At 44.2% G+C, this 15,139-nt stretch overlaps 1 protein-coding gene across 1 annotated transcript; it reads left to right on the top strand.

Annotated features, from left to right (window-relative positions):
* The first annotated feature begins 9,772 nt into the window (after positions 1–9,772).
* Positions 9,773–14,470, top strand: CDCA4 (cell division cycle associated 4). The gene is given in 4 exon segments (XM_061464165.1): positions 9,773–10,233; positions 12,075–12,240; positions 12,243–12,343; positions 12,484–14,470. Coding segments are annotated over 4 exon segments (1,062 nt in total). The 5' UTR covers positions 9,773–10,194; the 3' UTR covers positions 13,240–14,470.
* The last annotated feature ends 669 nt before the right edge of the window (positions 14,471–15,139 follow it).

The raw sequence follows: 15,139 nt of genomic DNA, 5'->3' as shown, positions 1-15,139 counted from the left end.
AGAAAATCCTTGTTATGAAGGAAGTAGGTGTGTTCCTCTAGTTATTAGAAAACCATTATAATAATGCAACACTTTTGCAACAACAAAACAATCCTGCCCCTTATAAACATAAACAGAACTACCATGATGATCCAGAAGAGGGCTTAGAAGCCTTAAAATAAACCCCCAAACAACATTCAGCGCTTTAAAATCCCTTTGCTGACCGCTACTGCATAATCTGAAGACTCCTCCTGTCTAGTACAGTGCATGGTGCTTTGCCACTGGAGATTTCTATTGTAGTTTAGCATCTCACTAGGTCCACTTGGAAAGTCTTCCTCTCATCTGGGCTTTGTTACTACCGCAGATGTTCACTACCAACACAAATGCACGTACTGGCTGTTGGCCCCTGCCTGCCAGTGCACATACACATTATGTGGTTTCATGGCTGGAATTTCTCAAGGATGCTTTGTGCCCCTTTGGCTTGTGTATCAGCTACCATGCAGAACACTTACTTCAATTTATCTGGCAACCGTAAATCTTGCTGAAAATGCTCCTTCTATTTTTATTTTGCACATCTCAGTGGTTGAGGAGCATAAATAAATATTGTAATATGAGGGCACTCTTTCTTTCCAGTTCTTGCCACCATAAGAGGAAATATGGTCAGCAGCTTCTACAGCTGCCTGTGAAGGGTCCTTAACTCCAACACATCCACTTTAGCCAGGCAGGCTAAAATTTTTCAGACTAGTACAAGTCTAATAGCTTTCCTGTGTCGTTTTTCCACTCTATTTCCTCTAGTCAAAACGTATTAATACTTCTTAGCAATTTATTATCGGTTCCATAAAGTTAGTAGCTGACTTAGACAAACACAGTGTTGGTGGTTTTAGCTCACAGAGTTTCTTGATCTGTACAAGTTCTTAAAGAAAACTTGTTTCTTAGCTCATGTCACTTTCAATCCCTTTGGCCTCCTACCAGATAATTCAGATAACCACAGCCATAAAACCTAGGGCCTGAGGCTGGTGGCCTGAGGCAGACAGATTTCTGCCTAAGAACAGATTTTCTTTGCCACTGCTGTACTGACAGCCACACACACTCCCTCCATCACCTCTTTACTGCTGCTCTTAGGTTTTTCACTAGCACAAACACCCAGCTCAGCCAACACAGCCAGCCAACTGCTGCCACATTCAGACATGTATTATCTGGTGTGTGGATTAGTTGGAGTAATGACTGCTCTGACTATGCTATTCTCATTTTGCAAGCCATTAACATCTGATGCCAGCATCATTCTCATCCAACATCAAGCTACAGTTAGCCCACAAATGCTCACTCTTAGTATGAATGCTTTGGTTTGTTTTACAGGCACCAGATGCCTGCTGTTCTTTGTCCAACCCCCTCCTACAGGTAGAGCAACAGCCTTCCCAGGCTCAGAACAGTGAAGGAGAAGCTTATCCTCACTGAATGCTGAGCAGAACTTCCAGCTATCTTTGGTGGTCCACACATTAACAAGCTGTAATATAAACTCACTTAAACCCAATGCACCATGACTGCAGACCTCACACAATTAAGTTGTATCCTGTACCTGCCTTACAGGGCCCACCTGAGCTGCTACAACAGGCTTACTTCTTAGGGAACAGCCACATTTAATTACCCTCCTTAGCCTTTCTTCCATCTGCTCCTGGATTTTTTAGGCTAGCTCTGCTTGCAGGAATGTGCTTGTCTGCAGAAGCACTCAGGCCTGTTTCATAATGCTGCCTATCTCACAAGTAATCAGAATTTGCCAGGTTGGGCTCAAAGGAAATGGTACATTATGAGTGGGCCTCCTGCCCTACTCTGGAGCCAAATTAAAAAGACAAACATATCTTAAGTGCTTTAATCAAACTGTAATTATGAGAGAAACAATACAGACTCAGAGCAAGTCCACATTGTCTTTAGCAGGCAGAGGCAAGCAAGCTCTGTTCCTGCTCTGAACCAGCGGGATCAGAGCCAAAACTTCCAAATCTCATGCAGTCACGCCGGTACAGCACAGAGCTTGAGCTAACACACCTTGCCTTTCAGTAAGACTCGCTACCCAGAGTACAGCACTGCACTGACGACAGCTCATGGCTTCCAGTTCAGGGCTGAGTCATGTCTGGTTATTTCTGTCTTTCAAAAGAATAGTTCCAGCCCTGCTCCTGGCCATCGAGTTTGTATTCATTTCTGTGGATTTATAAACACTGTCCAACTCTGAACCAGCCTTCCCGACACTGCCGATGTGCGAAAGTCTGGCCAGCTCAGCGGGGGCTGAGCAGCTCTGAGAAAGGAGCAGCAAAGCTCCAAAGGCATCAAGCACAGCCCAGCACAGGCTTGCGCCAGAAGGGAAGGAAGGGGGCTGGGAGGACTGGCTGCTTTCCAATGAGCATGGCACGCAGGTCACACCACCCAGTACCAGCCACTGCTGGACGAAGAGGCAGTCAGGGACTCCCGGCGAGGAGGCTCTGCCGGCACAGGCGGGCTGTGGGATGGGGAGAGCCCGAGCTGGCTGCCACCACAGCTTGCACGGAGCCCGTGTGCACATGCAGCTCTCACAGATTGAAGCTGGATCTGTCCCTCATCCACCCCGAGCACAAGCTAACCACGGCCTGCCAAGAGAAAGGGCTCGGGGTAGCTGTTCCACTTCAATCAGTCCTCTAGCTATGCAGCAGCGGCTCCAGCTCAAATAAGCCCCACCGTGTGCTAAGGATGGAGCTGCACCTCGGACCCTCTCAGAGAGGTCAAGGCAATGTCTGCTCCTGTTAAACTAGCCCTGTACCTCCTGTTTTCAGACAACAAAGACATCCCATTCACCCCTCTTTGACAATCACACCTTTATAAAGGCTGCCAGTCCTTCTGAATCCCCTTGGGATTGCCACTTGCTCTGGAGGTTTTGCTAGGTGCCCACTAGTGACCCATCTTCCTATGAGATCTGCTGAGCTGATTTACATCATTTTCTTCCCCGTCACCTGTATTACTCATTTCATCAGCAAGCAGGTTGCTCTGCACTGTCTTACTAGGTACAGTGCTTCTCAGTTGTCTAGAAGCTTTGAATACACATTTGGAATCACTTTTCGATTTAAAAGTCTCCTGCCATTTCTGACCAGTAATTTCCCTTCTTGTGTGTGTGTGTGTGTATGCAGCTATTGTCTTCATTTCAGTTTCCCCTATAAAGTTGCTTGGCAGACGTTTCTTTTCAGTTCTGCTCCATGCTTTGTCTCTAGAACTTCAACACAGGCATTGGTTCTGCTTTTGCTTGCAGTGAGTTTCATGCACTGAGGTAGCTTTGTCAAAATATAAATGTTTAGGAAATTACCAGGTTTTCACCTGTTTTAACTCTGGTGTTAGAACCGTTTACCAAAACCAGTAGGAGGATGAAAAATTTTAGTGCATAGCTAAAATTTGATCTTTGTCACATTGTGTTTACAATTAGATTAAATTATTTATAACACTTTTAGTCTTACCAGGGATTGTTTGCTTTCTAGGGCTGCATTGTTTTGCATAGGTCTGCCCAGATTTTTCCATTTTGACTTTGCAAGTTTTGTTTGTCACATGTGATATGTGGGAGTTTTTTCCTCCTGAGAATAATCAAATCATACCTCGACAAGACAGTTCTGCAGCTTTTCAAAGAAGACAGAGTGCTGAGAACCTTTCACAATTTTTCTTTCAGTGGTTTAATCAGAAACATAGATGATACAGGTTTTAAGCAATCAGAGATCCTCTTGTTTCACTGGAGAATTTATTGGAAGAAAAAAAAAACAACAACCCACAACACAAAAATTACAAGACCCCCTCACTGTGTGTGTTTATATATATATATACATATATATATAAAGAAAGGGTAATTATATACCTTACTATATAGATGATGCTATCACTAGAAAGAGCAATACCAATGAATTATTCTAGCTGAGCACCTCCAGTGAACACCCCCCACACTACCTCAAAAGGGAAGTCCAGAAAGGCTAAAGGTCCTTGCAGGATTTGTTGTGGGATTACCTCTTTGTATTATCTCTCTGTATCTTGCAACGAAACTAGAAGCCAGTATCAAGCTGAATAGAGCATGGGAACATCTCTTTGTGGTATTGTTCTTTCAAAGTTTTGACTCATATTTTTACACCATGACGCCATAAGCCCACTGCAAGAAACCGTGAGGGGAACTTACCCAAGGGGAAAACACTGCACTTCATAACCTGTTATTGTCCCAAAAGCAGATCTCGCTTTGCTATGGAAGGGTTAATCTCCTCCTGCTATCCCGTATCACGCTACTGCTGTTTACAGCCTTTCCTACTGAACCTCACCCCCAGGACCAGTTGATGACACACACACACACGGACACAGACTACCTGCCCTCCTTTTTCCCCATTTTCTTTCTCTCCCCGCCCACCGCGGGCAGCAGCCCCCCTGGCCTGAGGCTGCTGCAGCAGCTGCCGTGTTCCTGCGACTATCTCCCGGTCCCCCTCCTTTCTGGCTACTTCGGAGACAGCGGCACGTAGCTGCAAGACCGCGAATGTGACGGAGAAACGCTCGCTCAGACTAAGTACTTGCAGATATGCAGCAGCCGCGAGCTGGAGGTCACAGCAGTGTCCAAAGCATTTGAGGGGTGGAGGGGATGTTCTGGGGTTTTTTTTTTCGGTTTGGTTTTGATTTGGTTTGTTATGTTTGATTGGGTTTTTTTCGTTCAGCAGAGCGGTTGAAAGAACAGCTTCCTGAAGGGTGCGAAGCCTTAGCCTTTCCCTTTGCCCCAAGGAAGCGCTTCCCCGTGCTCTGGCCCCGAGACCTGAGTCTGGGAGGCCAGGCCCAAACAGGAAATGCCACAAGCCTTGCTAATGGAGTCATGAGGCTTGGCACCCCCCGCAGGGCGGGAGCTCCAGGGGCGGAGGCGGCCGCGGTTGGAGCTGGGGGCTCCCGCCCTGGAAGGAAGCGGCGCCCGACAGCAGAAGGCAGCCGGGCCCAGCGGGTAAGACGGCCCCCCCCCGCCTTCGCGTCACGCCTGCAGCTCCCTGGGCGCCCCGTGGGCTGCAGCAGAGCCAGGCCTGAACCTGTTCCCGCCGAAGCCCGTGGCCTGGAGCCCAGACACGCCGCAGGCCCTTGGGCGCCGTTTGAAATCGAGGCGGTTCTGCCTCACTCCCCGCCTCCGCCTGCCGCCAGCCTCTCACGGCCGAGGGGAAGAGCTCGGGCGCCATGGCAACCCGCAACCTCCCGTAGGCGGGGCCTGGGGGCGGGAAAGCCCGGGAGCCATGGCAACCGCTTCGCCAATCGCAGTGCCGAACGGCGGCTGCGTGGTTTGGCGACAGCCAATAGGAACCGCCGTTTCCTTGCAGGCGTGGCTTCCGGGGAAGGCCCGCCCCCCAGCGGGTGGACGGGGGAAGAAACGAGTTCCTTTGTGGGCTTCGACAATAAAATGGCGGGCGGGGGGAGGCGGGGCGGATCTCCACGGTTGGCCCCGCCTTTCCCCCCCGAAGCGCGGAGCGGCGGGAGAGGGGGTTTCTGCGCTGGTAGGCGACGGCGACAGCAGTGGCAAGGAGGTGAGTAGAATAGACTGGGCTGGGTAGGGTGCGGCGCGGTGCCCTCGGCCTGCCCGCCTTTCCCAGGGCTCGGTGTGGGGCCTTCGCGGATGGGGAGCCGGTGCCGACGGAACCCGCGGAGGAGGGAGTCGATTCAAAATGGCGGCGGGCCGTTTGCCGGGAGCGCGGGACGATGAGTAACCGCCACCTGTGGCCGTTCGCGGCCGGGGCTGGTGGGCCAAGGGAGCCTGTCTCCTCTCGGGCGCTGGGCACCCCTCTTCTCTACTCGGACTCTTCCTAAGCCGCTGCATCCGCACAGCCCGCGCCTCCACGTTCGGGTGCCCGCCCGGCGCCGCTGCCCGCCCACCGCTGGTGTGCTGTGACTGCGGACTTCCCTCAGCATCCTGGGCGACCGCATCGCATCTTCATCCCGCCACGGCCTCTGCTGCGTCCCCTCCCCAGCCTGTGTGCGCTGGGGCTCGCTCCCCGTCTCGGCTGCGCCCGCCGGTCACGCCTCTCCCCTCCGGCTCTGGCGAGCAGTCCTCCCCCCCCCCCGCCGCTCAGCCGCCACGGCCTCGGGCGCCTGCATTTCCACGAGGTTTCTGCCCGGCGCACCGTCTGCCGTTGCCCCAGCTTCCTAGCCTGCCCTTCCTCTGGAGCTAGTGCTCCTTCCCGAAGCCCTTGGGTCCTGCATAGGTACCTGCTAGCCCCCTGTACTGGGGTTGGAGAGAGACACCCAAGCCCCGTGCCTTATAGGAGCTATAGGTGCTTTTGTCCAGGCCCGAATAGGGATGTTTCTGGCCCTATCAGCCCTCTGCTGTGTCTGTAGCCTAACTTAGAGCTGAACATCACTGTACATACACATGCCTAAAGAGGAGTACCTGGCCTTCCATCTTCTTTTTGCTATTCCATGTAGCTTTGACTTTTTCCTAAAATTGTTATAAAGGCTCAGTTTTGGACTAGGATTAGAGTGGTAGACAGGAGATGGAACACCTTGTGTTCCCTTGTTAACTACCATCATGGTATTTATGGCTGTACAAAAAGAAACAGCACTCTGCTTAAGTGAGCCTCCAGCACTAGCCAAGGTAGCTCTTGTCTGCTTTCTCATAAAGATGAACAGTGTAAAATTTCCTGTTACCCCCACTATTGGAAAGTTACTTTTTCCATTCAACACTCAAGTATGTCTTTGGCAGCATATTACCACATGACTCTGAATTGAGTGCAAATCTGGAATGTTTAAGTTGATGCTTTAGTAAGAATTGGATCAAATTTCAAGCAGCTTCTTTGTAAAGCAGACTGGGAAATTGTCAATTCCAAAAAGCAGTGCTTTTAGTGAATTCCATAATACTATGCTCCCAAAACTCATTTTTCCTACCTTATTATGCTTTGGATAGCTGTTGTCTCCTTGACAGCTTTTTTTTTTGTACAGATATTTCAAACAGTGGTCAAGTTTAACACACTTGATTTGGGCTCTTGACATTCTGATAATAGTGGAAGAAGGGAGATGATATAGCTAGTCTAGACAGAGTGTCCAAGTGCCTCTTGGACAGAGACAGATGCTGCTTGAAATTAGCAGTTGATTTTGAATACTGTGACTCTAAAGCAGCAGCGGTCTTGCTGGCATGTACCAAGAAGCTTTACACAATAGCTAATGCCTTTTTGAGTATGTTAATATATAAATCAATAGAGAAATGTACTTAAATTCTAATTAATTAGGCTTTAAATTTAGCATTCTCTTGAGATGAGTGCTTGTTGGCGATAGTGCAGCAATGTCCGGGGGAGGTCATTTATTTGCAAGGTTTTAATTACATCTTATAATGGCTATGAAGTTAATATTATTTTTTTTTAACTGTGAACGTAGGTTCTGAGGTACACTGGTATGCCAGTTAATAGAATCTGAGGAGATAATTGCTGTGATGGGAATATTCTTTATGCTAACAGAATTCCACATGGTTCATTTATTGCTCTAGGGATGAACCTCGAATCACATGCAGCAGGCCTTACATGTTATTTAATTCCATGGGAAAACCGTTTCCTCCTTTAGTGTGTTAATAGACTACAAACTGATCTGGACTGCCAACATCCACTATGTCTTCAAGTTTGTGGATGTGATAATGGCTCTTTTACCAATAACTCCTGTGTTCCATCAGCAGTCCCCACCTGTCTCAGTCTGCTATTCTGGGAGGCGAACAGCTAAAGCCTCTTCCTCTAAAATCATCAGATATACAAAATAGCATCAGAAGATATTTTTAAGTTATTTTTCTCATGACTGCATCATCTTTATCTGTACTTGTGGGAGGGAGAGGAGGTTGTTGGGTTGAGCTTTTTTAAGCAAAGCTTATTCCCATGTCACCTACCCTAAAGTAGAAAATGGGGATTCAGTTACAGTGTAGAGGCTCTCAAAGAGATTGCCCTTCAGGTATAGGATGTTCTGAAAGCATAACCAGAACTTTTATAACGTCATCAAGGTGAAATACTTTATTGCTTTGATATCTTGGTGTCTCACTAGAGAGTGGTGGTTCAGATGCCTCATGACTCTGTCTTGAATATTGCTGTGAGTTTCTTTGCAAATGAGGATGAGACTATGGGTTGGTTAAAATACAGTTTCCATGACATAACAGCATTTCAGTCTGAATATTTTGGGATTAAATAAAAATATTTTGGCTGGTTTGTTTTTTTTATTTTATGAGGGGTTTTTCATTTGTTTGTTTTGTGGCAGGTGGTGTTGTTGTGGTATTTTAACAAGTGTGCAGCTTCTTGAAAAAAAAACACGTTTTCTGTGCCTGCCCACCCCCCTGCCCCGTCCTTTGTCAACCTTTTACTCCACTCAGATCTGAGAGCACTCACTCTTCAAAAACAATTTACTACTAGCCACAATAGAAAAAGAAGTGCAAGGCCCTACACCTGGGTTGGGGCAATCCCACAATTTACTACTAGCCACAATAGAAAAAGAAGTGCAAGGCCCTACACCTGGGTTGGGGCAATCCCAGGCACAGCTACAGTTGGGCAGAAAAAAGACTCAGCAACCCTGCAGAGAAGGACTTAGGGGTATTGGTGGATGAGAAAATGAACATGAGTCAGCAGTGTATGCTCGCAGCCCAGAAAACCAGCCATATCCTGGGCGGCATCAAAAGGAGTGTGACCAGCAGGTCCAAGGAGGTGATCCTGCCCCTCTACTCTGCTCTTGTGAGACCTCACTTGGAGTATTGTGTACAGTTCTGGTGTCCTCAACAGAAGAAGGACATGGAACTGTTGGAACAAGTCCAGAGGAGGGCCACGAGGATGATCAGGGGACTGGAGCACCTCCTGTATGAAGACAGGCTGAGAAAGTTGGGGCTGTTCAGCCTGGAGAAGAGAAGGCTGTGTGGAGTCCTCATAGCAGCCTTCCAGTATCTGAAGAGGGCCTATAAGGATGCTGGGGAGGGACTATTCATTAGGACTGTTGTGACAGGACAAGGGGTAACGGGTTCAAACTTAAACAGGGCAAATTTAGATTGGATATAAGGAAGAAGCTCTTTACTGTAAGGGTGGTGAGGCACTGGAATGGGTTGCCCAGGGAAGTTGTGAATGCTCCAACCCTGGCAGTGTTCAAGGCCAGGCTGGACAGAGCCTTGGGTGAGATGGTTAAGTGTGAGGTGTCCCTGCCCATGGTAGGGGGGTTGGAACTGGATAATCTTAAGGTCCTTTCCACCCCTAACTGTTCTAAGAGTCTATGTCTATATGCATCCTCTTTTTTTTTTTCTAGGTATGTACTTCAGTTGCAGATGCTGAACTGTCTTGTACTGTGCAGACACACCTAGAAAAGTATCTAAATTGTTATATTTTATTGTATAAGCTTTTGTAGCCTGTTGAAACAGCTTTTTTTTGTTTGTTTCAGTATTTAAAGGAATTGTTGCATGTGTTTGGTAGTTTTAGTTGGTATATCAAATCTTATTTTATCTTAAATGTGTTTTAAAAACTCAGCCTTCATAGTTACAATATTTTAATTACTGTCATTACTTTCATTATTGTCATCCTGCAAAGTAAATCTTAGTCATAAAGTTTCTGTGCTGGTAAAGGAAAATTCTCCCTGGTTTTACTCTGTTTCAGTTTTGTATTTGTGCGTGCTTGCTGTTTTTCTTTAGATGCAACAGAGAGACATGGTTTTGTACAACAGAGATGAATCCTGCATGCCTTGGGTGATATGATTTAGTGTAAGGTGTCCCTGCCCATGGCAGGGGGGTTGGAACTAGATGATCTTAAGGTCCTTTCCAACCCTAACTATTCTATGATTCTATAGTTTTGTGATGAAAGTAATGAGGACTTGCTTTCAAGTATGCTTTTGAGCGTGTTTCAATTTTTCAGATGATCTCTCAAGATTTTGTTTGCTCTTTAAATAGCAAAGGTGTAGGGATAAGGGAGAGGCCAGTCCGAAGGTCAGGGTAATAACCTGGGACTAGACAAGCAGTTTCCTTCTCCTATTGCAAATTTTTGGAATATTGTTGGGCAAACCACCTCTGTGCTCTAGCTGTAAATTTGGTTTAATAGTACTATTCAAGTTTATAGGAGTGTTGTGAAGATAGAGCTGTTGAAGGAAGGTGTGTAAGATCTGGAAATGGGAAACTATTTTGTCCTGCATCTCCTGTACTTGCCTGACATCTTGCTTCCCGGTACTTGGTAGGTGGTGCTCTAACTTTTACTGTATGGACTCTTGCTCAGTAGCATGGGAGAAGAGGAAGGACTACATCAAACGCAATTACTGGTATGTAATACTTTGCTTCTTAAATGAAGCTGTAATATTTTGTGTGGTCTTAGGAACAGGGTGACAGCTGTTTTTATGATGTGAGTTATTGACTGCAAGTGTTACAGCAAAAAAAATCCAGTGAGTCCTGTGGCAGGAGTATCTTTCAGAATCCATAAACATTTTTTCCCTCCTCGTACACACCCAAATGTGTGTTATGTGTTAGGTTTTTAAATTTTCTGCTGTGTTCTGTTCTTCTGTTGGTGTGTCTTAGAAGGCATTTAAATGCCAAATAGTAGATGTATGAGAATCAGCTTAACATTCAAAGTGCTAATTATTCTTCACAAGAATGTAAGTTACAATAAAAGAAGCTTCGAACTCTGCACAAAGTGTTTAATTTTTGATGATATAATCATGCACAGTCAATTAGTAGTGCCAAAAGATGTCTCTAAAGTTTTACATGGGGGAAGGTCTGTGTGTTTAGAAATTACTGTATGTATGACTTTGGGAAAATTAAATGGGATGTCCTCTAGTAGGAGGTTAGCTGGAAAAGGCACTAATTTGGGTTGTATTTAATGGGAGTAATGCAAATAGGTTAGGTTACAGAAGAAAAAATGAAAAGAAACATCCAAAGCATTTAATATATTGGTAAATCAGGGATAGGTTTTGAAAAGTCTATGAAAAATGACCATAAGACCAAGTCTGTATTGTAGTATCTGCATATTACAATGTCTGCATATTATGATTTCTAAGGAGTTTTGTACCTTTAGTAGAAAGAATCTTCAAGAGTCAGAAAATCCAAACAAAGGTTTATCCATGGATATATACAGCAATATAAGAAGCATTGTACAGAGTCAAACCAAATGTTTATCTAGCTGCTGTGCTATCACCAGGTTTTCAGAGTAGATATGTAATATATTTTGAAAGGAACGATGTTGTTGCACTTTGCTGGATTTTCAGTGACTGAAAAAGCTCTCTGAAAATATGTGGAACATACCATAGCAACCAGAAAAGCAAAGCAGAGGTTAGGGCTTACCGAGGGAAATGGAAAATTATACAGAAAGACACTGCAATAGTATTTTGGGTTTATCAGCTTTTAGTTGAAAAACTTTGTTTTGTTTGGGTCACTGCATTTAAAAAAAAAATAAATCCCCAAATACTGGCCAAAGAGGAATTCTAAGCAGGGAAGACTTACAAGGGACATAACAAAGGTGAGAAAATGTAAAGATCAACTCCTAGCTTCATTTTCCGCCTAATTTTTAGAAGACTAAAAGAAGTGAGGTCTACTACATAAAAAAAAAAAATGGAACTTGCTCTATTTCAAGACATCATCTGCTGTATGTGCATGGGGCAGTGTTGTCAAAGTTAGTGCAGATCAGAACAAGACTTGGAGGCTATTGCTTCACAGTCATACCTTGGGCAATTCAGCAAGTGATTTTTAGGTGAGGTGTAAATAATGAGAAGCCTGCATGCACCCCACCTTCTAGCTGATGAACTTAAAACCAGGATTACAGGATTTTTGCTTTATTATAGTCAACTGTGAAAGAAGTACAGAAGCCCATAGAGAGGATGGCTGTGCCTATCTCTACGCACTTGCACAATTCATGTTCGAATTACACAGTTAATTTACTCGCCTGAGTAAGGGAACCGGAAGGACTGCTTTAGGCACCTCAGTTGAATGTCTCAAGTTCTATGGAACAAATCTCAATCTTACTCTCTCTGTAGAGAAAATAAGCTAACCTTTTCAAGTATGCTGCACATGCTGTTTTTTTCATGTTCCTCTGTTAGGCATGTTGATGTTCTGGAGAGGTCAAATCTTTTGAAGATCGTGTGCCAGGCTATATTTTTATTTCCAAAATTAGCGGTTAAGCATGCCAGTAGAAACTCAGGAGGAGGAAGGAGAAGCTGCCTCTCCAGTAAGTGAAATACAGCTGTTGAGATGTTTGCTTCTGTGCGAAGCAGTGGCTCCTGACTTCCATCAAGTGTGGAGCTTAATGGGAGCCAGGAGCTGGGAGCCCTTGCCACTCTCTGATGCCATGACTTATGGACCTGCTCACCCTTGGTTCCCGAGTGCCGTCTTTGGGACCCAGTCTTGACCCCTGTTGTACCACACTGGCCATTCTGTAACCTGGTATGACAATTCTGATGTTTCTATCTTTAAGAAATTTGCTGTTTAAGATAAGATTTTTATGTTTTGTTTTTCAGTCCTTCCTTACCCCCTCTTGAGCTGTTGGCTTTGTACAATAAATTTTTTATTTTTTTTTTAAACAGGACACAATGTTTGTGCGAGGATTAAAGAGAAAATGTTTTGATGGCGAAGAAGACATTGAAGGAACTCTGGCTGGTATTAAGGCTATTCCTTCATATAATCTTCAGCGGCAGTCACTTTTAGATATGTCCTTGGTTAAACTTCAGCTGTGTCACATGCTGGTTGAACCTAACCTTTGTCGTTCGGTACTTATAGCCAACACGGTACGGCAGATCCAAGAGGAAATGACTCAAGATGGGACTTGGCAGATGATAAACACACAGAGTACAGGGCAGGCATCCCTGGATCGTCTTGTTTCAACAGATATCCTTTGTCGTTCATCTAGGGAACAAGCTGAGGGAAAGCATGTTCCAGGCTATAGTACTTTCAGTAAGGACTTTGAAGGTGATCAGGCACAAGATAATTCAGAAACTATGTCAACAGTCTCTTCAGTGCAAGCTCCAAGAAACTTGCAAAGCAATGTGTGGGAAATGGAGAACCCACAAGAAAATAAAGGAAACTTTCAAAAATCATTAGATCAAATATTTGAGACACTGGAGAATAAAAATCCTAATTCTGTTGAAGATCTGTTTTCAGAAGTTGACAATTCTTACTATGATCTTGATACTGTGTTAACAGGCATGATGAGCAACACAAAAATGGGACATTGTGATGGGCTGGAAACATTTTCTTCTCCAACAACTACGGCTTCTAACTCTAATTGTAAATCTGATCTTAATGAGCTTGATCATATTGTGGAAATCCTTGTTGAATCCTGAAACTCCTTATCTAGGATATAAAGGTTTGTTAATGGGAAGAAAAGACTCAAAAGCTGTTTCCACAGTTCTGTCAGATCTGCACATGTATTTTACAAATATCTATATATTATATAGATACATATATTAAAAAGCACTTCATATTGCAAAATAGTGTTAACTCTTAAAGTTAACTTGCAACTTGTAGTGTAATAAGCCAATCTATTGTCCATTGAACCGTAAGTACATACGGTAAATGTGGTTTTAAGTTTTTGGTCCGAGGCTCTTGAAATTGGGATCCTTCTACCAATTGTTTTAGCCTTTGATGGAGGATATGCTCAGTGAGAGGGATTCTCTCATCTTTTTCTTACACTTCGTTCAGTAAAAATGGTAATAAATAGAGACAAGTTGGATAACTGGTTTCCTATTTTCTGCCAGTTTCCACTTTGTTATATCACAAAACTCCTACCGTATCTGCTGCTTCTGTTCTAAGTCGCTACATGGCTCTTAAAGAGCAGTATGCAATAGTTCCTGTTATCCTAGCTAGTTTACTCTGTTTTTTGCTACAATTTTTACTTCAGGAATAGTTTTAAAGTGTTTATTGGTGTTTAGATTTTTTCAGGTATTTTCCTAAAATATATTTTTACTACAGATGTTATGTCAGCTGCTAACTTAGTAACTTTTGATCATACCTGCAGTTGATGTATTTTTTGAAAGGTTTTCAAAAAGGGATTTTTTTTTTTACTGTGAACTACCCAGTGTAGTTCAGTAAAGTGTATATAGCTGTAAATACATGATTTTATACTTTACATTAAAATGTAAGAGCTGTTTTCATTATTCTGTTTTATAGAGTAGTACTTTACTAAATTGAGAATTGTACAATTATGCTTTTGACACCCCGTATGTGTCAGTATCGTTAGAAGAGCTTTGATCCAGCTAGATACAGTTAATTCACTTCAGACCATACTTTTTGTTAACTATAAACCTAAATTACATAGGTTTTTTTTATGTATATTTACATGTAAATGTCATCAAGTGAATTGTTTTAGCACTGAGGTCTACCATCAAATACTTGCTCATGGGTTAGCTCTCTTGCACTACTTACTACAAAAAGTATTACTAATGGCCTTTAGATCTCAACTGATATGTCATGATGTCTTGTCATAATTAATATGCTTCACTCTTACCAAGGGTTTCCTCTTGCCTTATTTTAATAACAAAAGATAATACAACATGGGCTGGTGTTCTTTTCTTCGTTCATTGTAAAGTGTATATAATTAAGCTAAAGCTTATGAGACCTTTTCAGGGGAAAGGGATAGGTCATTCACAGTGTATGGTTTTGTTCTAGAATGACAAATGTTTACCTTTGCAAATTGGTACTGGGGCAGAGCCCCAAAATAAAAGTGAGGTAGACAAGAAGGGGGAAAAGGATTCTTTTTTTCTGGAACGCGTTAGCGTTCACTGTGCTAATACAGGGGAAGACAACTGCTAGTAATTTAGTTGTTTTCTGTAGTCTTGAACCAAGCAAGTTGCAGAACATGGAGAGTACCTTTCTGCATCTGACAGGCTTTTCCTTCTCACAAGTGACCTTACCTCCTACCCATGATCCTCTTCTGATTCTCAAACCCCTAAAAAGGGAAGGGTGGGGACAAGGGGGCATTAAGGACATTTGGGACCCCCAGCATAAGAAGGATGTAGACCTGTTGGAGCATCTCCAAAGGGTGGTCATAAAAATGTGAGATATATATAGTATACTGGGCTGCATCAGACAAAGTGTGACCAGCAGGTCCAAGGAGGTAATCCTGCCCCTGTGCTCTCATGAGCCCCCCACTTGGAGTACTGTGTACAGTTCTACACAGTACTCAACCTAAGAAGGACATGGAGCTGTTGGAGCAAGTCCAGAAGAGGGCCACAAGCATGATCG

Source organism: Pezoporus flaviventris, unplaced genomic scaffold (assembly GCF_033815535.1).
Source record: "Pezoporus flaviventris isolate CSIRO_AGI_PZ_B2104156 unplaced genomic scaffold, CSIRO_AGI_Pfla_v1 ptg000036l, whole genome shotgun sequence".
NCBI lineage: Eukaryota > Metazoa > Chordata > Aves > Psittaciformes > Psittacidae > Pezoporus > Pezoporus flaviventris.
This window is presented reverse-complemented; position numbering and strand designations above follow the sequence as displayed.